The sequence below is a fragment of the Elgaria multicarinata genome, chromosome 3 (genome assembly GCF_023053635.1).
Source record: "Elgaria multicarinata webbii isolate HBS135686 ecotype San Diego chromosome 3, rElgMul1.1.pri, whole genome shotgun sequence".
Lineage (NCBI taxonomy): Eukaryota > Metazoa > Chordata > Lepidosauria > Squamata > Anguidae > Elgaria > Elgaria multicarinata.
Window position 1 is genome coordinate 116,589,218 of NC_086173.1, and position 24,751 is coordinate 116,613,968.

General features: G+C 46.3%; 1 protein-coding gene across 1 annotated transcript in view; it reads left to right on the forward strand.

The window, feature by feature from the left end:
• Nucleotides 1–2,370: 2,370 nt before the first annotated feature.
• The window catches only part of COL7A1 (collagen type VII alpha 1 chain), a 102,546-nt gene continuing 80,165 nt past the window's right edge, over nt 2,371–24,751 (forward strand). The window contains exons 1-10 of the mRNA XM_063121345.1: nt 2,371–2,457; nt 5,182–5,362; nt 7,223–7,382; nt 8,461–8,554; nt 11,299–11,457; nt 11,867–12,030; nt 12,821–12,950; nt 17,280–17,399; nt 20,345–20,494; nt 24,131–24,250. Coding sequence (XP_062977415.1) covers nt 2,373–2,457; nt 5,182–5,362; nt 7,223–7,382; nt 8,461–8,554; nt 11,299–11,457; nt 11,867–12,030; nt 12,821–12,950; nt 17,280–17,399; nt 20,345–20,494; nt 24,131–24,250 — 1,363 coding nt within the window. The 5' untranslated portion in view covers nt 2,371–2,372. The remainder of the gene's footprint in view (nt 2,458–5,181; nt 5,363–7,222; nt 7,383–8,460; nt 8,555–11,298; nt 11,458–11,866; nt 12,031–12,820; nt 12,951–17,279; nt 17,400–20,344; nt 20,495–24,130; nt 24,251–24,751) is intronic.

The window sequence follows — 24,751 nt, forward strand, 5'->3', positions numbered from 1 at the left end:
AACACAGCCAGGAGCGTAATGACATTGCCGGGTGCTGTGATCATTTCATGGTATAGGTTGATACGCCCAGTTTAATGTAATCCAACCCTTTGCAACTATCTCAGGGTTTAGAAGACCTGGGATTACCGCTGCTGTGTTTTAAGTAGCTTTTCCATAAAATCCTCCAGTGAAGGCAATTTTGTATCTTTCTGGTGGGCTGCTATGCAATTCACTATAGGTGAATTGCCCACAGAAAAGGGTAGGTGGAAGCTAACATCCCTGTGCACTTCTCTCCATGTCAGCCTCCATAGAGCCCTTTACAATGCTCCCTCAAGGTTTGGGGGCACTGCTGAGTGGAGTGCGCTATGGCATGAGAGGTGCTTAGGGCAAAGGAGGAGATGCTTGAAAATTGGGCGGGAATAGTGCAGAAGGGGCCTCCGTCCGATTTTCTGTGATCTTCCCCTTCTCCCTGCCTCGTGCCACAGCTCACTCACTCCAGCAGGGTTCCTGACCTTTAAGGAAATATTTGTGGGGGCAGGGCTCTGGCGTGCGAACCAATCACTAACATCCTGACAACCATGATTAAGGTAAAGCTTTTATTTCCTTAGGGTGGATATCCTCCCACTCTCTCTCTCTGAGCTTTTTTACATGAAGCATTTATTGTGCTCATAGTTCTTTAAAGGCTTTTTAGATGACATTGTGATCCTCCAGCTTCACTTCTGTTTTAAACAGCACTTTTCCAGCAAGTTTTTTTTTTTTTTTTTAGCACAGGGAAAATATGGTATTATTTGTGAAAGTGAAAGAAAAGGCTTTTTCCGCTAACCATGGTGCCACCTAGAGGTTGTGTAGCAGCAACGCAGCAAAGGAAATGCGCCTCATATAGTGCTCAGATCTCAATTCTGCAATGAAACCAGAAGGAGATACGGCAGATTAACAGCCCAGTGTTTAAAAGTCACACACACACACACACACACAATCATATAGTAACGCTGGCTGGTTTTGGCCATGACAGAGTGGAGCATTGCTTTGGCAGTTTCCAGGCTGTTGGATTAGTGTGCTTAAAGGATAATTTAGCCAATTGTCAGCTAAAACCATGTGCAAGTGTGAACACTTGATAAGGTCAGTATCTGTAAGGTCTTGACAAGTAGTGCGGCGAATTCTATTTCCCCTCCTATTCACACCTGATAAAAAAAATAACCCAGAGAACCGGAAACATGGCAATGTTCTTCTCATTACTTGGCAGGATTTTACAGGCAACTGGTTTCCCAAGACGTTTCATGTGCAATGTAGTAAGTAAAGACCATGCTAGTGTTTGATCAATGGTTCTCTGTATTAATCCATGGATGCGTCCACTTCTTAATAAGATGTGGGAAGGATGTGGTCTGTACCCTGTCTAACTGCCTGTGATTTCTGCATCCAAAAGAACAACGTGACATTTCCAGTGAGTTTATGTCTGAGAGAGCAGATAGTAAATAGAAAATAAATAAATCTCTTGCTGGTTTGGGTGCTTGAGGAATTTGATCTTTGTGAATTCTGGTGTGAGTGTGAACTGGTCTCATCTGCAACTCCCAAACTAATGTTCAGATTGGAACATAATTATCCTTTGGATATCTCACTTCTATAAATTTTGTAATGCGGTTCTTGGCTCAAACAACATAACAATGTGCGTTTTAAGATGCATATTTTAAGATAAAATATGTTTATAAATGTGTGCTTTGAGGCAAAATACATTCACAAATGTGTATTTTGTGGGAAAATAGGCTCAAAATATATATTTCAGTAAAAAATTGCAGATTAATGTGAAAACGGAATAGAATGGGTTCATACATGAACACATGTGGCATTGATGCAGACCAGAAATAGATTGATCCATTCCTACTGGCAGGTACTGTTGATTTTCCAACATAATTTGAGAGTGCTCATGAAGAAGGTTTCATATTCGAAATGTATTGGGCTAAATAAACATTTTCCTGGGATCTTCCTCCCTTCTTTTTTGCAGTTTTGATCCTGTAACCACCTTCCACCCTCTTTTAGCTAGTATTCAAAGCCTAGAGCAGCCTTCTCTAACTTGGTGCTCTCCAAATGTTTTGGACTACAACTCCCATCATCCCTGACCTCAATGGCTGGGGCTGATGGGAATTGTAGTCAGAAACATCTGGAGGGCACCAGGTTAGGAAAGGTTGGTGTATAGGTTATGGTACACGGCACTGTTAAACATTATACTGATTCTCTGGGCCTCATGGTACCCACCCACTTTTGACTCCTCCGTAGCTAAGGGGAGGACAGTGCTGTTTTTGAAGCACTTTGCGCATGATCATTTTGTGATGTTCTTGTCTCCCCTAGCCTGAACTGAGCCAGCATCTTTCTCTTCTTCTCTCTTGCAGACTCCCACAATGAGAGGGGAGATGCTGTTCCTCACTGCCCTCCATGCCACGCTCTTCGCTTCAGCACAAGTCATGGCTCAGAAGAGGGAGAGAGGTAGGTGGATTACTTATTGATACTATGCTATGGGATGGCCTGTAGTTCTTGGGTGTGTAGGTGTAATCCCTGATTTCTTAGGGAGGAGGGCTGGGGGAAACTCTCCTGGAGACCTTAGAGAACCACTGACATTTGTAGGAACCTGCTTTACACTGAGCCAGGTTATTGGTCAATCTAGCTCAATATTGTCTACATGGATTATCTACAGCAGCCGTCCTCAACAAGATACTCTCCAGATGTTTTGGATTATAGCCCCCAGGATTTCTGAACATTGACCATTCTGTCTGGGCCTGATTGGAGTTGAAGTCCCCACATCTGGAGGGCACCAAGTCGAGGAAGTCTGGTCTGCAGTGTAGTATCGTCTCTGCAATGACTGGCAGTGGCTCTCCGGGGTTTCTTACCCAGATCTCCATGGAGATGCCAGGGATTGAAATTGGTACCTTTTGCATGGAAAGCAGGCGCTCTACCACTGAGCTATATGGCTCTTCCTGAATGTCAGAGCAGTCAGTACAGGTCTGACTCCATGTAAGGCATCTTCATGTGTCCATCGTCGTAGGATACTTTACTTGACTGGCTGCTCAGATGTATTGTCCCTTCCCCATCCACACAACATTGCCACTAGCAGGGACATGCACACAGGGACACACACACCCCGGAATACCTTTGGTAGTGTGGAATGGTAATTGCAGTTTCACTTGTAGCTTACAGTGGAAGATCAACATATCTACAGCATAGCACTAGGATCTTCCTATTGAAAGTACCCAGAAAGTAGAGGAGAATGACCAGCAGGGGTAAAAAGATCAGCTGAGTGAAGTTGTTCAGGCTCATCTCTCACAAATCTCTCCTCTAAAAAGGCCTTGCCTACATTAGATTAGCTACTTCTTTTTGGTACAAGATACCCTGTTCACAAGAAATTCTGAGTCACAGTTTCCTGGCAGCTGTGAAGGGTAAGGAATGGAGAGCTGCCAAATTGTTCCCCATCCCACAGCATAAAAGACAAGTTGTTTTATGGTTCCACCTAGCCCAATTGCGGCTTAATACTGATAATAAATATTCTTATTTTGCTTTGAGATGTAGGCCTTCTGTGTCAGTGTTTGTGTTTGCCTAAGGAAGGACAAATGCAGTTAGTGGCTTTCCCTGTACCACTGTTTGTTAAGTCTTTTCTCTGGGCCGATGCTTCATCTTGAAGCATGGCACACCAGTATATTTGGCCAGGGCTGGCTCCAAATCGTTTTGAGGCAAAGGAGAAGTTGGTGCCCCCTCCCCATTCCATGTCCAGAATCCAACTGGACTGGCAGTTTGTTGGTTTTAAAATATTGCTAGACAGCCTGGAATGGACAACATGTCCAGGTGGTTTACATTGTTGAATTCCTAGGCATAAGATGGGATGGTAAATACATCCGTTGAATTCTTTATGGTCATCACTGATGTTTTCATTGTTTTATGGGGTGGTTGTATTTTCATGGATAGTTGTTGTAGCTGTTTTCAATTTTGTATGTTTTAATTCTATTGTAAGTCGCCTTGAGTATTTTTTTTATTTTTTGAGGCAGCTGCCTCCCTTGCCTAATGGCTGGCCTTGTACTTGACTACCTGTCTGGGGTCCTATTCTTTGCTCTCACCGATGTTTCCTTCTGTGTCCCATTGGTGTCGATAAGTCCGCTTCCTCTACCTGCTGATATCCAAAGAGAAGAAGCCCATTGCTTGATTTATTTTTCCTCCTTATGGAAATTCACACACACACACACACACACACACACACACACACTCCACTGAAGTGTCAAGGATTGCCTCCTCTCCACCAAGATCAAGAGACTCCTGGTTTTGGAGACAGGCCTTCACTTCTCCATAGCACCCAACATTGGGAGAAAAACAAATCTTAAGCTTCAATGGATCAATTAAATTTTCTCCCACTTCAGAAATGTGGGGCTTCACTCCATAATTTTGTCTCGACACAGTATTTTGGAAGGAAGAAGCAAAGGGTTTACTCCAGTTGTTCTCTCAGAGAATATGACCCACCTTCTGAATTCCTCACCTAGCTCAGATCTTGTGGTTCTACATCAGCCTTCCCCAACCATCCCCCCTCCAGATGTGTTGGACATGCTAGCTGGGTCATTCTGGGAGTTTTAGTCCAACACATCTGGAAGGGGATGGGTTGAGGAAAGCTGTTCTACACAAGCTTCCTTCCCCCCCCCTCCTGTGTCTATTATTTTCTTCCTAGTTTATTCTCCTGTGCCTATTACTAAGCCATGCCATGCTTTCTTTTCTTGCCCTCCATGTCTTGTATAGGATGGTGGCTTGAGAATTTAGAAGTCAAATTACGGACTTGATGTGTGAGGAGGAAAGAGCACATAGACCTTCCTGAATAGAAATGTTTTCCCCCAGTCTCTGTGGGACATGGAGCCCCAAGCCAGCTCTTTCTGATGATTTAACTCCCATGGAATGTAGTATGTATGAGGTGCTGGAGTGTCTCCAGTGTAAAGGACACCTGACTGACATACTTAGGTATTTCTGTCTCCTTTGTGAGCAGCTGCAAGTGGCAGCAAAGAATGTGACACCAGCTGGAGAATACACAGTACCTTCTGCGGGAGGCCTCTGCAAAGGGCTTTTAGCCCATATCAAACAGGGCATAGGCCGTACCCAGTTCCTGGCATCCACTGTGTATCCACATTGCAAGTTAGGGCAGCAGGGAGAAGTTCTTCTGACCTCTTGGCCATTTCGTTGCAGTGATCTGCACCAATGTCTACTTGGCTGACGTTGTGTTCCTGGTGGATGGCTCGTCTAGCATTGGGAGGAACAACTTCCGCATAGTCCGATCCTTCATGGAGGGGCTGGTGGTTCCTTTTGTCAACGTGGTGGGTGAGAATGGGGTGCGTTTTGGAGCTGTGCAGTACAGTGACGATCCCAGGTAAGTCTCAGCCTCTAATGTTAGTCACATTAGACAAAGTCAGGGAGGACAAGCCTATCCATAGCTATGATAATTAAATGGAACCTCTATGTTCTGAAGCACTATATCACTGATGACCAGATGTTGGGCACAGATAACAGGGCAGGGATCTTGCCTTCACGCCTTGCAGAGGCATCTGGCTGACCACTCTTAGAAACAGGATACTCTCCTTCAGATCTTCCAGTTGCTGTGATATGACATTGGAATTATTATTTATTTATTTATTACACTTACATCCTGCCTTTCCTCCAAAGAGCCCAAGGCAGTGTACATGATCTTCCTCCTCTCCATTTATCCTCACAACAACCCTGTTAGGTAGGTTAGGCTGAGAGATAGTGACTGGCCCAAAGTCACCCAGTGAGCTTGATGGCTGAGTGGGGGAATAAAACCTGGGACTCCTGAGTCTCAGTCCAATGTTCTAACCATAATGACACACTGGAATAAGTTTGTGATAGCTGTCTGCATTCCTGTGGTCCTCAAGAGTTTATGCTCACAGTCCCCAGAGGACGGGAAATAGTCCGTGCCCCTTGTCTGTAGAGTTGGCCAGTGGCTGGGCTTTGAGTGGGTTAAGTCCCATCAGCTGGGCAAAAAAGAAGGCTGGAATGTATGCATTTTTTATTTTCAGGCCCTCTTGAGACTTGAGCCCGCTCTAAAAAAAAGGGGGGGGAGTTACATTCACAACGTAATCTCTATTTGCTTGGCTGAGAGCCAGTGATTCTATTTATAATACAGAAAAAACTCCTTAAGAGCTTGCCACGACACAGGCTCTGAACACCAGGCCTGGCTGCGGCTACTCCCTGCTCAAGCCAAGCACCACCGCTTGATACACCTGAGGCGAGGGATAAAAACCACCTTCCTCCAAACTATGTGGAGAAAGGGGTTAAATTGATGGTGCTATATAAATAAATAATAATTATAATAATGGAGAAGGATTTCAATAATAAAATAATATACTGTGAGTTATATGTGCTGAGGTGAATTATTGTCAGAGTGGGTGCTAAATGTATAAACTTCAGATGATATATGCCAAACAGACACGTGGGATTTTTGTGGTAGTTAAAACAAAATAATTAAAAATTATTTTAAAAGTTCACAAGCTTTGTTTCAAAATAAAACATTTAAAAACCTTTTTGAAACCTTTCATCCAATCCTTTCACCCATTCACATACACGCTTTCCTTTCTCTCGCACAATCACTCTTGAGCTTTCTTTATTATCAGTATTGTTTAATATACATCAACTATTTGCACACCACACTCCAAAGACTCCACTCTCTACACTGAACCTCAAATTCTCCAGACCCAAGTACTCTAAACACCGAGAGCTAACACACAGAGAGCGCCAACAATCCCCTTAGTCCTTCCCTTATATATCACTCCTCCTCCTCCCAAGACATTCTAACTCCACCCACTCTGGTCAACATTCTAAACCCACCACAGACTTACCAATACAGACATACATTAGGGAACTGACTTGTGGGGTGTAATGCTACAGAGCCCCACTGGGACATGGCCTTTCTTTGAAGAACTATTTGGTGATTCACAAGCTGCCCATAGAGAAGTAATCCTCTAGGTATGCTACCAATGGTGTACAGTTAACTTTCAGAACACAGGTGCTCATCATGACAGTCTCCAGAGCCATGCCCCCAAGGCAAGTCCAAAAATGGAGGCCACTGTGTTGATCCATATCAACAAGCCAGTTTTAGCATCAGCATCCCTGCTAATAAAAAAAAAAGTATCAGTGATGGGCCCCTGGTTTCATCACTGTAGTATCATGGTTTCTGCTCCTGCCTCTCCTAACCTTGAATTTCTTTTTATCGCAGGACTGAGTTCACGTTCTCCAAGTTCCCCAATGGGACAGAGGTCATGAGGGCTCTCCGAGAGATGCCCTATAAGAGCGGGAACACACGCACGGGTGCAGGCCTTCGTTATGTGGCAGATAACTTCTTTGGAGCCGGTCAGATCCGGCCCAATGTTCCAAAGGTACTGGGAAAGATTTGTCTTCTGTCAGATGAGTGTGAGAGAGAAGGGAGTTGCCAAAGCATCAAGGTCATAAGCTTATGGGACTTCTGGAGTCCGACGGCCTGTGTTGGGCTCTGGCAGCTTTGGAAAATGCATGCATGTATTTACTCAGAAAGAGAGAGAATGAGAGAGACTCCAAAATTCCTAAGAGCCCTGTGAATAATACCTGTCCTGATATTGTGTGGTTGATGTACCGGATTCAAGAAATAAGAGATATTTTAGCTACTGGGTATATATTGTGGGATTCTGCAGAGGGCTATATGGTGTATTGAAATAGGGGCAACTGTTGCATTTTATGAAGACTTGGCATATCCCCTTACAACTTTTGTAAACCGCCCAGAGAGCTTCGGCTATGGAGTGGTATATAAATCTAATAAATAAATAAAATAAGCCACATTTATTTATCCATTTATTTACTTTAATTGTAAACTGCACCTTCATCTCAAAAAAGGATTTCAGGAAGGTATAGATAAAATGGCCCAAAGCAGCCTAAAATCTAAACATCAGATTATAAAATCAAGAGGCATAAAACTATTTCAACCAGCTAAAAAGATACTAGTTTTGAGTTTTAAAATGTATCGTTTTGAAACGTTGTTTTTAAATGCCTGTGCAAATGAAAAGGTTTTAACCTGGTGCTTAAATGAGTATGGTGTTAGTGCCTGTTACAGGAAGTGGGAGTGCATTCCAAAGTGAGGGGGCCACCACAGAGAAGGCACTCTCTTTCGCAGATGATAAATAGAAGTACAGAGAAAGGGGGCAGAGCTTTGTCTCCAAGACCCAGTCCCAACAGGAATCCTCCCTAGAGGAACTCTGTGCCTTTTCCAGCACAGAGAAAGGCTAAAATGGGTGATTTACATCAACTGGCCCACAGAGGGGCCTGGAGGGGCGATCTGCCCCCCCCCCCCAATATATTTCTGCTCCCAGCTCTACCTGATTAGGGCAGGGATACAAAACCTTTGTGCCATTGTAAATTCAGAAAGAGGGACTGAGCTGGGGCTTGTTGTTCATATGACTGACTATTTCCTCTTCTGCCTGCCAGATCTGTATCCTCATCACAGATGGAAAGTCTCAGGATGAGGTTGAACAGGCATCCTTGAAGCTGAAGAATCAAGGCATTAAAGTCTTCGCTGTGGGTAAGTCTTCCCCCACATTCGGATCCTAAGAGACACTCAGATCCAGTAAGGACAAAGTTCAGGGGACGATCTTCCCCCCCACACACACACACTGTAGGGCGCTCATATAGGTTGCATCCAGCTGGTAGACTTCTAGCACTATGAGACAAAAGGCATGACGCAGTGATTCTGTCTTTTCCTATTTAATCGAGTTTTTGTGGAAAGAGAAAAAGACGGAAGAAGCGGTGGGAAAACATGGGAGGATTGTTAGTGGAAGATGATGATACCTGGGCTCCTCTATGAATAAGGCAGGGCAATGGCACGGCAAAAGCCTCATCTGGAAGCATCCCCAGCCATTTCTTCAATCAGCCCCAGGCTCCCACCACCTCTTCCCTCACCCTGCTGCCGGCTCTGTGCTGAGAGAAAGCAGAACATACTGATGAATGTCTGTGCCTGTGCCTGTTTGCCCCATTACAGCTTGATTGGGACTGGGGACATCTCAGGCATGCAATAGACCTTCTAGGTGGATTAGTCCTGGAAGCCTTCCATTCTCTCAGAGTCTTGTTTGTGCCTGCAATGAACCTTTGGAAGTGTGCAGTTGAAATGAGTGTTTCTTCAGCAGCACCACTGAAGTGCAGCCTTAATGCAGATCGGTATAGAAACAGGCCATAGTAACTTCATTTAGGGAGCAATCCTATGCATGTTTAAACAAAACAAAAAGCCCTACAACTCCCAGCATGCCCCAGCCAGCGTGGCTGACTGGAGCATGCTGGGAATTGTAGGACTTTTTTTCTGTCTAAACATGGGTAGGATTGTGGCCTACATGTATCATTTAAGACAGGTGCAGAACCTCTTTCAGCCTGATGGGCAAATTCCATTTTAAGAGAAGCTCTCACGAGTCACGTTCTACCAGTGGGCCAGCTGAAGGCCAAAGGATGCTGAGCCAAAGGGGGTCCAAAAATCCCTAAAATACCAAAAGATTCCAGCATATTTTAGATTAAAGCTTCAACAGCCAATAACTAAGCCTTAGGAGACCACAAAATGAGTGACTGTTAGAGGAAAGGAGCTGAGGCCAGGGAGAGGGACGTAGCCTATCCAGGGAACCCTGGAGGGCCTAATTGGACCCCAGGTGGGCTGGATTTGACTGCCAAATCTGAGGCTCTGCATCCTTGAGGTAAAATGTTTTTGATGTGTGTTGGGTCAATTGGCACTTTTTGAAGACTTGCCTTTAAAACTGTATTTGATTCACATTTTCAAACTCTAGCAATAAACCGATTCCTTTAGTTAAACCCCAAATGGGATGCCCAAAAAAGTGATTCCAGTTGTTCTTGTATGGCAAGTGTCTCTTCCTTAACAAGGCTGTGAAAGATGTCTAGAAGAAGCACCAATTAGGGTGAGCGTCTGGCGCCACCTTTGCTTTATTTGCACCAAAGTTGCTGTGCTGCTCACACTGAACTGCTAGCCTGGGTGGATTAGCAGCAATTAGGACAGAGATCAGCTTAAACTTGGAGCAGATTGCAGGTATCGGGTGCACCTGTTGCTGACAACAACCTCATGAGAACATTTTTTCGTTTATTTATCGGTCTATTTATTTCAATTATTTATATCCTTGTTTTTCAGGACAAATGTCCTTTCAAATTATTTTATAAGTAAAAAAAAGTTTTTTTAAAAAAAAAATCTATAAACTATTAAAAATGCTGGTAGAGAGCAATCGCTGAGATGGTCACTGCATCTCTGCCCCTCTCTGAATGCTTCCAGATGAAGCTTTTAATATATAATTACCTTGCCTTGTTCATAGACGTTTACCAGGAGGGCAGTGTTTCCAGAGGATATTATCTTCTTGTAACCATCCCGTGTTTTCCCACTGCTTTTTCCATCTTTTTTCACACCGTAGAAAATCCATTAAGACAAAAAAGACAGAATAGTGGCACACAACGCCTTCTGACCATTAGTGCCAGGAAGCATCCACTCTCTTCTCATAAGACGATCCCTGCTGGATCTCACCAAAGGCTTGTCTTATCCAGTACTATGTTCCCGCAGTGGCCAGCCACATGCCAATGGAAAGCCCACAAGGAATACTCCACCAGGCCCTAGGCATATTACCTCTGATACTAGAGATAGCATAATAGCCCTCAGGACTAGTAGCTATCGATAGCTTTATCTGCCATGAATTTGTCTAAACCTCTTTTGAAGCTGTCCGACTTAGTGGCCATCGCTACATCTCGTGGGGTAAGCTTCCCAACTGGATGGGCTTCGGTGGTGGCAAGGCTTGCCTGAGCTAGTGTCTAAAACTCATTTGGCATCCAAAGCTGAGCACAGAGGGGCCCCAATAGCACTCTTCAAATAATTAAAAGGTTGTCACACAGAGGAGGGCTGGGATCTCTTCTCGATGATCCTAGGGTGCAGGACATGGAATAATGGGCTCAAGTTACAGGAAGCCAGATTCCGGCTGGACATCAGGGAAAACGTCCTGACTGTTAGAGCAGTACGACAATGGAACCAGTTACCTAGGGAGGTTGTGGGCTCTCCCACACTAGAGGCCTTCAAGAGGCAGCTGGACAACCATCTGTCAGGGATGCTTTAGGGTCGATTCCAGCATTGGGCAGGGGGTTGGACTCGATGGCCTTGTAGGCCCCTTCCAACTCTACTATTCTATGATTCTATGTGTGAAAAAGGCAGAGGATTGGAATGAAGAGGAGGATCCAGTATTTCGCTTCAGGAAGCTTCTGAGCTGAAGACGCTTGCTTCTTCTCACCCCCATTTAGGTATCAAGAATGCCGACCGCAAGGAGATAGACAGAGTGGCCTCCACACCCACGGAGGATTATTCCTTCTATGTCAATGATTTTAAAATTCTGTCTACTCTGCTGCCGCTGATGTCGCGGAAAGTGTGTTCCAGCACAGGGGGCATCCTACAGACAACAGGTAAAAGGCTTGGGTGAATTGATGGCACTTGGCTTGAGGTGTCACTTAGGCTCTGAGATGCTCCCTCTGTCAGCTGCAAGGGAAGGATTAAGTCTGGCATGTTTCCATGGAAACGCATAGGCCATCCTGGAGGTAACTCCTGATCTAATCAATGCAATACTCCACCAGGCCTGCTGACCTATGCTCAGTGTTGGTTTAACCTCGCCCTGCGGGTGGCTAGCATTCAATCCTGTTACCCTTTCTACAGATCCTTTTGGGTTTGGCAGGGGCAAAATTGCTTTCCTGAAATTCTTGGCCTTTTGCTCTCCCTACATATTGGGCCTGCGGTGAAGAGCCTGTGCCTACAAAGAGCCTGATTTTCTCTCTGTGTGTTTTGTTTTGTTCCCTTCACACCCGTCCGGTCATTAAGGTACTGAAGCATATAGTGGCCCCTCGAACCTGGTCTTTGTGGAGCAGGGAACAGACATGCTGAGGATCCGTTGGACTGCAGCTGGTGGTCCCGTAACTGGCTATAAAGTCCAATATGTGCCACTCACTGGCCTGGGGCAACAAATAATGGCTGAACGGCAGGAGGTGAGCCCTTCTCTTACACTGCAATCCTGCGCATGTTTCCTCAGAAATAAGTCTCCCTGTGTTCAGTGGGACTTACTCTTTGGTAAGTGAGCATAGGTGGCCTGGAAAGGACTTGCGGACACATGATCAAGGTCACCCAATTTAAATTGTGTCCTTTTTTAATCTGTCAAAGAAATAATCCACAGGCAACAGCCATTTGACCTGTTTTCATGATTCCTAGCAAGCAATCCCTGCATGCTGCCTAGGGAATTCTGGGAGTTGTAGGACTTTTTTCTGGCTAAACATGCATAATATTGTACCCTAAAGTAGCCATGATGGGATTTGGTGAGAGCACCGTTGCAATGGTGGGATCGGGGGGTGAGGGGGAAGGAAGGAAGGAAAAGAGGCACTTTTATTGTGCCTATATTCTCCCCCCCCCTCCCCATCCACCCCAGAACTAATATCAGGGACAGAATGTTGGGATTTAGATTAGGAAAACAGTGCAGCAGAGGGTGAAACACACCTCCCTGTTGTTCCAGTCACAAGCAGAGTGCCCCCGTTCATCCTGCCTTCTGCTTTGGCACTAAGTGGCACTTCATCCAAGAAGTGATTTCCTGCTCAAAAGCATCTTTAATGTAAGAAATCCAAGAAGTAGCTCAACATCTGGCAGAAGGCCCCAGCAGTCATTGCTTTTTCCCTCATGTATGTGCAGCAAAATGGATTCCAGTGCTCTGGTTGCATGTGACTGGGGTGTAATACTTTAGCTATGCCGCCTGCATGGAAAAACAGATTCATTCTTGCTATTGGACAGGTGAGTTTGAGAGCTGGCGAGACAAGCGCTGTGCTACGTGGCTTGAGGGGAGGGACGGATTACCTGGTCACCGTTATCGCTCAGTACGCCAACAGCATTGGAGAATCCGTTTCCGGCAAAGGACGCACCCGTGAGTAGCAGAGACTTCCTCTGATCACATACTATTCTGCAACATCTTTGAGACTCCCTGATGTGCCTGTTTGGAGTGATTCAGCCACCTGGTACCCTCCCAGTGCATTGGACTACAACTCCCAAGCTGGCTGGGGATGGTGAGATTTGTAGTCTAATGCATTTGGAGGGTGCCTGGCCTAATTGCTTTGGGTTTCCCTGTGTAGAAAACACAAGCAGAGTATCTGTCATCTACGTAAGGGTGTCATGCCTTCTCCAGAATGGAAGTGCTTTCTGCATAGGAACATTGAGTTGTATGCAGTGTTACCCCTCCTTAGAGTAGACCCATTGTGGTTTCTGTGACGTCTATTATTTAAACCTCTCCTTCGCTGCCACCACCCTATTCTTTATCTTCTAAACGAATGAGGGAATAATAAACCTTTGTGTGTGAGTGTGCGTGTGTATTGTCTACCTGAAGTAACGCAAATGATTGAGCTGACGTGGTTGTTAAAATAAGAACAAAGTTTATTCATTTAGAAAAAGATTTTAAATGACACTTTAAGATTATTCTACTTTATCCACATTCTTCTCCCTCCCTCAACCTCCCAGGGAATACTAACCACCTCCAAATCCTATAACCCCACTTTCCTAATACTATCCTGAAACAAGCTTCTACTAAAACCCACTCACTCCTACCCTCAGTAACTCTTTAACCCTGACTGACTCTTCGAGCTGCCTGAAAACTCCTTTACTGTCTCTCTCTCCCTGCTCTCTCTCTCTCCATTCAAATCAACCAATCAATCAGACAACACCATTCACACTGCTCACCATTCTAACTCCCCGCTCCAACTTACTTACCATTTCCTGAAAATAAAAGAATTGGCCACAGCAAATCCAAACCTGAACCAAACACTTAAATATAGGCCCCGTTCAGATAACACGCTAAACCATGCTGCTGAACCACAAAATGGTTAACGAATGCATTAACCTCTCCCACACTAGAGGCATTCAAGAGGCAGCTGGACAAGCATCTGTCAGGGATGCTTTATTATTATTATTATTATTATTTATTTATTTATATAGCACCATCAGTGTACATGGTGCTGTACAGAGTAAAACAGTAAATAGCAAGGCCCTGCCGCATAGGCTTACAATCTAATAAAATCATAGTAAAACAATAAGGAGGGGAAGAGAATGCAAACAGGTACAGGGTAGGGTAAGCAGGCACAGGGTAGGGTAAAACTAACAGTAGAAAGTAACAGTAGAAGTCTGCACAACATCAAGGTGGATGTTTTAGGGTGGATTCCTGCATTGAGCAGGGGGTTGGACTCGATGGCCTTGTAGGCCCCTTCCAACTCTGCTATTCTATGATTCTATGATTCATTGCATTAACCATTTTGTGCTTAAGCAGCATGGTTTAGCGTGTTGTTTGAACGGGGCCGTACACTATATGAATGGCCCACTATATACAATAACAAATTATCATTTTGTCACATAGACCCATTGAAATGAATGGGTCTGAAGTGAGACTAGATTAGATACCACCCATGGTTGTGTGTGACATGGCCACAGTTTCTTCAACTGTTGCAGTCAGGGGTCCAGTGAGTGGCGCTTGGTCTATGCAGTTGATGGCTATCTTTCCAGACATTTGGGGTGGGGGAAATATGGTGATCCAGGCTGTCATCGTTTCTGATGCGGGCATCACCACTAACAGAGAAGCTGAGTGCTTGCGCTCTTTATCAGTGCCAATGTATGCTGGAGGCCCTGGTAGGCTTTTTGGCACGGATGAACCTTTTGCTAGCCAAGGCTGGTGCATTAGCTGTGGCCCCTCCTGGAGCGAAAGGCCTGGCCACTGCTATCCTCCCCCTGGTAAACTCTAGTTTATATTACAGCGATGTGTTATATGTGGGCCTGCCTTTGAAGACTTCTTTGAAACTTCCGTTATTAAATTTGTCTATTATGAAATGCATACCACGCCCTTCAAAAATATTTTCCCCTCCGCAGGGCAGCTAGTTCAGAATTCAGCTGCCAGGCTGCGAACAGGTACTGGCTGAAGGGAACAGATCTTCCCTGTTTTGGAGCTGCAGGGCTGGCCCATTTCCAGCCAGGATTCAAAGTGCTGCTCCTGACCTTTAAAGCCATATACCGTTTAGGACCTGGTACCTTTTCGCACATATGCCTTTCCTGTGCATTGAGGTCATCTTCAGGTGCCTTTCTCTGGGTGCCTCCACCTTCTCGTGTTAGCCGGGGGCGGGGGGCAACTGGTAAGAGGGCCTTTTTGGCTGTGGCATCCCTCTAAGAGGCTCACTTATTGCCCACTTTTAGTTTCAGGCTAAGATAGTCTTCCCCAAGCTGTTGCCCTCTAGATGTGTTGGACTACAACTCCCAGCTGGGGGTAATTGGTTTCTGTTCACCACTCTGCTGCTAAGATCATCTTCTTGGCTCGCCGCTCTGACCATGTTACTCCACTGCTGAAATCTCTTCATTGGCTTCCAATTCACTTCAGAATCCAATATAAACTTCTCCTGTTGACCTACAAAGCTTTTCACTGTCTAGCTCCTTCCTATCTTTCCTCTCTCATCTCACACTATTGCCCCGTTCGTGCTCTTCGCTCCTCTGATGCCATGCTTCTCACCTGCCCAAGGGTCTCTACTTCCCTTGCTCGGCTTCGTCCATTTTCTTTGGCTGCCCCTTACGCCTGGAACGCTCTTCCAGAACATTTGAGAACTACAAGTTCAATCGCAGCTTTTAAAGCTCAGCTAAAAACTTTTCTTTTTCCTAAAGCTTTTAAAACTTGATTTTGTTCTGACTTTTATACTGCCTGTTTGGTGCATTCTCTTCCCCTCCTTATTGTTTTATTATGATTTTATTAGAATGTAAGCCTATGCGGCAGGGTCTTGCTATTTATTGTTTTACTCTGTACAGCACCATGTACATTGATGGTGCTAAATAAATAAATAAATAAATAAATAAATAATAATAATAATAATGGGAGTTGTAGTGCCCACATCTGGAGGGCACCAGGATGGGAGAGGTTGGACTAAAACATTTCCATGTTCCTGGGCCCTTTTCAAATGTTTCTTGACTCTGTAGTCTTGCAATGCAGCCTTGCCCAACCTTGGTCCTCCAGATGTGTTGGACTACAACTCCCATCAGCTCCAGATGGGAGGACAATTTGACCCTTTTAGCACCAGATTAACACTGGAGAAGGCTGAATCTATTGTCTGCTCAGAAGTAAAACCTCTTGAGCTCACTAGGATCTCTCAGGATATGGGATCACAGCCTGAATCTGATTTTTCTCCAGTTGTGATGCCCATGTGCACTGTTGTTGTTTTTTAAAAAACTCTGCCATTCTAATCATCTTGCCACTATTGTGTCCAGATATTTTGTCATTTTAACTGCTCATTGACTATTAGCTGCCCTGAAAGTATCTATTATATTTTTTTTAATAAATTTGTGCTGACATCTTGGGTTTTGTATGGTAAACATGGGAACAGGAATGGTAGGATTTGTTATGTTCTCTTTGATGGCTTCTAAAAACACCAACCTCTTGGTTATGGTGGGTCTAGCAGCACGGAGTGAGATTATATCCTGGCAATTTCCAGCAGGGGTGGGCAGAAGCCCCTGACAGTCTGGCCAATGGTCAGGAACGCTATCAATTGAAGTCCAAAACATCTGGAGATCTACTTTCTGTCCACCCCTGATTTACAGTATTGATCTTCAAGAAAGTTAATGTCTTCACTTAACATGGGCTGCACCAGCAATGAAGGTGTAAACATTGTCTCCTCCTCCTCCACCACCACCACCACCTTTTCCTCCTCCTCCTCCTCCTCTCCTTTTTCTTCTTCTTCTTCTTTTTCTTTTAAGAGAAGAAGAAACTTTGGGCGGAAGGGTGGAGAGAGAAAGGGACAAGACAGGTGCAGGGAAAAAGAAGGAGAAAGATAGGTGCATATGATAAAAAGGAATAACAAATAAAAGTGGGTCCCATCTTGCCTTGGGATTAAGGCCCATGTTGTGATAACAGTGATTCCATTGCATTTTGGCTTTTGGCAGGGGTAGGCAACCTGGTGCCCTCCAGATGTCTTGGACTACAATTCCCACAATCCCTTGCCATTGGTCATGCTAGATGGGACTTAATTAGATGGCATCGGGTTTCCTTCCCCTGGCTTTTGGTGCCCTTGTTAGCTCACACTGTCACTCTTGACTCAACAGAGTCCTCTTGTGTAACTTCTCGACTCAGCTGTGTTAAACTGAGGCAAGTGGCACAGTGTGCCTCAAACCCACATGAAGGACTGTGTGTGATGAATTTTCCCCACCCCCCTCTCCTCCCCATATCATGTTTGTCTTACAGAGATCCTGTCCGGAGTGACCAATTTTCGGGTGTTGGAAGCAGGACCATCCTTTCTTAGACTGTCCTGGGCAGCTGGTCTGGGTGCCATACAGGGCTACAGGCTCACTTATGTGGCCAGAGGTCAGTGAAAAGGATGGCGGGGATGGGACTTTGGGATCAGAAATAATGGGCAAGCGAGATGCTCTCCACAGCTGAAATGGATGGATCCTATTGTCAGGCGGAGGCACCGCAGCCGAGCTTTAAGATTGATTTTGGACTGTCACAGGAGCCAAAAAAAATCCAGTGCTTTAGCCTCCATGAGAAACCAGCTGTAATTTTCTGTCTCGGGCGGTCTTCCCCAACCTGGGGCAGTTCAGATGTTTTGGACTACAACCCTCAGCATTCCTGACCATTGGCCATGTTGGCTAGGGCTGATGGGAGTTGTAGGCCAAAACAACTACAGGGCACCATGGTGGGGGAGGTTGCTTTAAACGCATGGCTACTACCGCTCCCTGTTCCGTTCCTGCTCCTCCCTGTAATGTTTCATTCAAGCGGGGGTATGGTGAGACATCGCTGAGTGCACCATTTTGTACCTCAGCCCCTCAAACAGAAGCCAGTGCCATGAGAGGATGTGAGAAAGTCTAAGTGCAATGATGACACATCTGTCACACATCTGCTTTAATTAAAGCAGTGGGGTGGGGTGACTTGTGGGCCTTCAGATATTTTGGCATACCACTCTTGTCAGGCCTAACTGGCATAGCCAATGGTGAGGGATCGTGGAAGTAGTAGGCCAAAATATCTGGAAGGCCACAAATTGCCCACCTCTCAGCTAAAGGTTACCAAGAAAGGTGGGAAGGAGATGTGCGCAGTTGGCAGTGGCTGTGGGCCTGTTGAGACAACACGATAAGCCTTTTGCAGCAAATGGTAAGTGAACATGTTTAAACCATGGTTATGTAGCCACCGTGGTTAGGAACAGTTCATACAACATGCTAAGTCATGGTTCACATGACATGCTAAGCCATAATGTTTAGCTCAAAAGCTTAGTATGTCATGTGAACAGGGTCTATATGTTTTAAGGCAAAGATGGGCAGCTTGTGGCCCTCCCTATATTTTGGTCTACAACTCCCATCATCCCTCTCACTATTGGCTATGCCGGTTAGGGCTGCTGGGAGTTGTGTAGGCCAAAACATCTGGCGGGCCACAAGACTGGCCACCTCTGGTTTAAGATAACGTGTCATTTGTCCCAAGGAACACCTGAGTGACAGAGAAAGGACTCTGACAACTCCTAGAAACCTCCTGACCTATATTGGGGGAGCGTGGGTAGGGCTGAATCACCATGTTTTGCTCAGCTGCCAAAGCTCCAGCTGAGGCAGAAGGCCCAAATCCTTCAGTAGAACGGCGATTGTGGTCTGGGTGAGAGAGGTTGAGCCCCGCTGGACTTTGCATCAGCACAGCCCCTTACACTTCGTTGGGGGAAGGGAGCTCTTCTTGCCCTGTGCACTGGGGCAATTTTTAAAAGAGAGCCTTGGGACAGGGGAGGGAAGAGTTCAGCCTTCCCCACTTGGTGCCCTTCAGATGTGTTGGACTGCAACTCCCAAGCACTGTCCAACACATCTGGAGGGCACCAGGTTGGAGAATGCTGGAACAGCATGTGCCAGTGCAGGGTCTGGGGCTGTGGGCAGTGGCACCCTCTGAGGGTTGCAACACGCCTGGGTATGCCAGTGCGCGTGCATTGTTGATCAGTAGATTTTATTTCTTTTTTGCCAGATATAGGGTTGCATTGGCTGGGTGAGACGGTCCAGGTTTGGGGGAGAGTGGAAGACTTTCCCCATGCTGTGCCTGTCAGAAGCTGCACCTGGAGCTGCCCCTCCCCAGCCTGCAGCCACACTGGTGCTCAGAGCCCTGGCATCTCTCCCAGAGCCTCACCCAGAGTACGGGCACACCTGTTGCCATGGTGATGCATCTCCCTAGCAAGGGAATGCTAGCCCCGTGGGCACCCAGATGCTGCTGAGCTCAGCAAAGCCAACAGCTGTGTTAGCTGCCGCTTCGCTCTGCATGGCCCAGACCTGCAGGAACCAAAAGAGTGCAGCTTTGGCCACAGTCGAGCCCGGGTGGTGGATGCTTGGTGGGCATGGTTTGACCCCCCATTACGCTTCAAAGGGGTGAGGTCTCTACCACTGGCAAAGACCTCCTTCTCCCCTCTAGTTTCTATCCTGGCTTGTCTACTTATGGATTGACTGAGTACTGAAATAGGCTGTATTTATTTATTTTTATTTATTACATTTATATCCTCCCTTTTTTCCGTCTTACAAGGAACCCAAGGCAGCTTTCATGATCCTCCCCCTCTCCATTTTATTCTCACAACAACCCTGTGAGGTAGGTTAGGCTGAGAGTCACTCCGTGAGCTTCATGACCAAGTGAGGACTAGAACCCAGATCTCACGAGTCCTAATCCAACACTGCCCATTACACCACACTGGCTCTCAGCGTATAGACTTCCCAGTGTATAGACCTGGGAATTGGTGAAAGGGCACGCGGAAGGCAAAAAGTCATAAGAACATAAGCAGAGCTCTGCTGGATCAGACCAAGGGTCCATCTAGTCCAGCACTCTGTTCACGCAGTGGCCAACCAGCTGTTGACCAGGGACCAACAAAGCAGGACATGGTGCAACAACACACACACACCCATGTTCCCCAGCAACTGGTGCACACAGGCTTACTGCCTTGAATACTGGAGGTAGCACACAACCATCAGGGCTAGTAGCCATTGATAGCCTTCTCCTCCAGGAATTTATCCAACCCCCTTTTAAAGCCATAGAAATTGGTGGCCATCACTACATCTTGTGGTAGAGAACTCCATAATTTAACTATGCGCTGTGTGAAGAAGTACTTCCTTTTATTTGTCCTGAATCTCCCACCAATCAGCTTCATGGGATGACCCCAGGTTCTAGGATTATGAGAGAGGGAGAAAAATGTCTCCCTGTCCACAAGTTGGGATGTATATGTACTTGTTACTTACGTGAAGGATCTCTGGTGATCTTTTATGTGGGTCCCTGAAACTCTCCTTGTTCGTTCTTTCTCCGCCAAGGCGAATCTGAGGTTGTGGAGGTGAACCTTGGGGCCACCGTGACATCCTTCTTGCTCAGCCAACTTCGCCCCAACACTGACTATGTGCTTACACTCTACCCCATCTACCCACGCCAGACGGTGGCACCTGCTGTGGTTAGCGGCCGAACAAGTAAGTCCCATCTGAGCGTCATCCCATCTTGGGAAGAGAACAGTTCTCAGGAGATTTAGGAGGAGCTGCACTAACCTTGTTTGGAGAGAGGTGTGAGCAATGGTATGTCCAGGAGAGACTGATGACTGTCAGGGCCCATTTGGCACCTGGCCAGCTTCCTCACCGCTGCCTGGAATGCACCGTACAAATGGCAAAGAGGTCATTTGAGGGACTCATCATGAGCATCGCAACAGGCCTTTCTAACAGCAGTGTGCCAGATCACAATCTTTGCTTGCAACAAATTATTCAGACAACCTAACTGGTATATGTCTCTTCCGGCTTGAAGGCCCACTTCAGATTCAGCTTAAAGCACTTGTTGTGAGCAATTAAGATTTAGGAGAGGCATTTCAACCTTTTTAAATGGCTAAAAAACTGGGCAAAAGTTGGGAAGCCACCAAACAATTGGTGGTTGGGGAAAGGGCCTGTGGCGCTCTGGGTAACCCCCGAGGCTGGATTTGACCTGTGGGTCTAAGGGTTGATGCCTCTGGTGCATCCCATGTAAATCCTAAGCTTAAAAGGTGGTCAGTGATGCACAATGAACAGAGAAATTAGCCTTCAGGTCCATTTGAACCTAGCTGCAGGGTGATGACCTCATCTATTTTATAGACTTCACCTATTTTATAGCCTAGGCTAGCCTATTTACAGCCCCACAGGCTGTGAGTGAGGTCTGCAGTGAGTGGCAGACCTCACTCACAGCCTGTATATCTGTGATGTATCTGTGGTGTATGTGTTGGGTGGGCGAAGGCAAAGACAGCTCATCTGCTTTTACCATTAGCTTATCTCAGGCAGAGCAGAGTACGATGGAAGGTCTCGGAAGATCTCTTTGATTTTGAATTCTTTTGATTTTGATCTCTTTGATTTTGATGTAAAAGGAGTCCAACGGCATTTGTTGCCTTTCTAGTATGAGGAGGTAGTGGCCAGGGTATTGGTTGTGTTGGTAAATCCTGGCCTAGGAGAAGTAACCAGCAGAGGCCGATGTATTTTGTTACCACCTTGCATAGTTTCTCTCTCTCTCAAGCATCTGCCACTAGCTAACACTGTTTGAGAGAAAGCACTGAGCTAGAGGGGCTGTTGGCTTAACCTGATGTGACTGCTGTGCAGCCCAGTTCTGTGCATTCTCACTTGGCAGTAGCTCCTATAGGATCCAGTGGAGTTTACTTCCATGTAAGTATGCAAAGGACTGCAGCTTTCATGCTGAGAAGTGGTACGTAGTGCTGATGGTTGTGTGGGTTTTTTTGATGCCTCAGGGTTGTGTTTTGTTTTCCAATGATCTCGAAGATTTGTAGGATGCCTGATCTTTACTACTGTCGTCATACTTTTCTATTTTTAAACTGTTTATTGGAACTCCTTTGCAACAAGTAGAGTAACAGTGAAATATCAAATGTACAAAGAGAGATTTTTTTAAAAAAAATCTTACTAAAAATAAGGAATGACGTGCAGTATTTGGTTAGCTTAGACAGGCCTACTGTATGTTGAACCTAATGGCTGCAGGCAGGCAGATTTCTTTCCAACAGAAGTGATGAAAGGGGGCCATTGAGCAAATAAAACAACAGTTCTGGTTTTACCAGTCCTTTAGAGAGTCAAACTTGAAACGTTAATTTCTTCATAATTACCCTAATCTTTTTTTTTCTTGAGCTACCAGAATGTGTGCGTGTAGAGGATTAGGAGATTTCCAGTGTTTTTCTAGATCAAGCCCAGCTACACCTATTAGTGAGATCATTAGGGGGGAACGCCTTCCAACTCATCTGCAAAGAAAAGGACAATCTGGGCTCAGGCTGAATCATCTGATCTGTAATTTTTGCCTGTGCCTTGCAAGGAAGGCCCTTTCCCATATATTATTAACTATCAATATGAAGTTCAGGGTCAGCTCTGGACTATGTGGAATCCCAAGTGAGAGGCATCCTTGGTTGCCCACTCCATTTCTTCAACTTTGGAATACCTTATTTTTTTCATTGGGTTTGTCAACCATTTCATCACTTTGATGCATGATCTGCATGTATGACTTATCCTTGTTATATAAGATGAAAAAGGTGCATGTTAAGAACCTGTATTTATCCATGCCATGTGAATGGATTGTCTTCTTGGTTTCTTGTTATTATTATTATTATTATTTATTTATATAGCACCATCAATGTACATGGTGCTGTACAGAGTAAAACAGTAAATAGCAAGACCCTGCCGCATAGGCTTACAATCTAATAAAATCATAGTAAAACAATAAGGAGGGGAAGAGAATGCAAACAGGTACAGGGAAGGGTAAGCAGGCAACTTGGGGCCTTCTACATTTTTTTGGACTGCAACTTTAGCTGTAGCCAGCATAGTTAATGGTGAGAGATAGGGCTTTGCTAGACGAGGCTTTAGCCCGGTGCGAGCCCCGGGCTCACCCCTGTGTATCCAGATGACGCGCAGGGTATCCCAGGCTCAGGCAGCAGTGAACCCTCCCTGGGCCCGGGGTAACCGGCACCGCTGCTGGCCCGGTTTTTCCTGTGGTCTCAGGCTGAGCCCGAGACCACAGGCGTGTAGCCAGGTCCGCCGCTTTTCCCGGCTACCACATTTACTCCCAAGTAGCTGGGAAAAGCGGCGCGGTCATCAGGGCTATGGTGGGGACATGGGGGGCGGGAATCACGGCCTACGGGACATGGGGGCGGGAAACGGAGGCCATGGGGAGATCGGGGGAGGGAAACAGAGGCCAGGGGAAATTGGGGGGAATTGCGGCCCAGGGGCAATGGGGAGCATCGGACATGGCGGGCGGGGGGGGATCGGACCGGGCGGGCAGAGGATCGGACAGGGTGGGCGGGCGGCTTGGGGATTGGACAGGGCGGGCGGTCAGCGGGGGGATCGGACAGGGCGGGTAGGCAGCGGGGGGATCGGACATCGTGGGCAGGGGTGATTGGACATGGCGGGCGGGGGGGCATCAGACATCACGGGGGGAATCGGGGGCAAGGGAGCGGGGAACCCTTTTTTTAAAAAAAAAAACACAACCTACTTTTCTTGTTGGTGCGCTCCTGCGTACATGGCCCCTTTAAACAAACAAAAACCTGGCCGACACGACAGCACTTTCCTTTACCCCGTCGCGTGTTACTTGTAGACAGGGCCCGGATTCCCAGGTAGGTCTAGCAAAGCCCATAGTGAGAGTTGCAGTCCAGCAACATCTGGAGAGCCACAATTTCCCTGCCCCTGAGCTAGCCCATGAGAGGCACTCCGGAGTCCAGTGCACTCTCTGAGCATGGTGCCTCAGGCAGTCCCTGGGGTTGCCTGCCCCTAAATCCAGCCCTGATCAGCCTTTCCCATGTTTAGCTAATACTGTCTTTGAGAGGCAAAAGGGGCCAGTGCTACAGCACGGTCAAGGCTGCTTCTTTATCTTTAGCTGAGACAGTTGGGATATTGTTGGCTCTTCAATACCTGCATCAGTATCTGCACAACGTATTTTAATTAAGTTATAAATACTGGAAACCTTGCCCTTTGTCCAGTTAGATTTCAGAGTTTGAATTCTGTGGGCCTGTGGCTTACTGTGTATTATGGGATAAATGGCAAGATTAACGGGATTTGGAATATCATCCCACTTCTCTGTGTTGGTTTTGACCTCTCTGTCCTCAGTGAGTCTGGCAGGAGTGCAACAGCTGTCTGCCCAGAATATCTCCTCCCACGGCATGCTGGTGACCTGGAGAGGTGTGAGTGGAGCCACTGGATACCGTGTAACCTGGGCACTCCTCTCAGGTATGTCTGCTCAGCTGCTCCGTGTTCTCCCTGGGCTCCAGCGTCAGGATGCTCGAGCACCATAAGCTCAGTCAATCAGTTCAAACGGTATTACCCTACAGACCAGCTTTTCCCAATCCGGGGCCATCCAGATGTATTGGATGACCACTTTTATCATCTCTAACCAGCATAGCTAATGGCCATGCTGGCAGGGGGTGATGGGAGTTCTAGTCCAACACATCTGGAGGGCAGCAGGTTGAGGAAGGCTGTGACAGACCGCTTGATGGGCCTGGCGTGCTATGTAGCTATATTTCTCACATGCCCAGTGGGATCTTATTAACTGTTCTGTTGCCTTATGGAAGTTCAATATTATTTTCACTTTCCAAATTACACACGTTTATAGATGATTCGTCAGCTATCGAAGCCTCGGTCATCAGAAAAGAGAGAGACCATTCTTCCATGAAATATGTATGTTTGAAGGCTTTCTCTGAGGGCAACGGCATGAGAAGTGTGGCAGGAGGG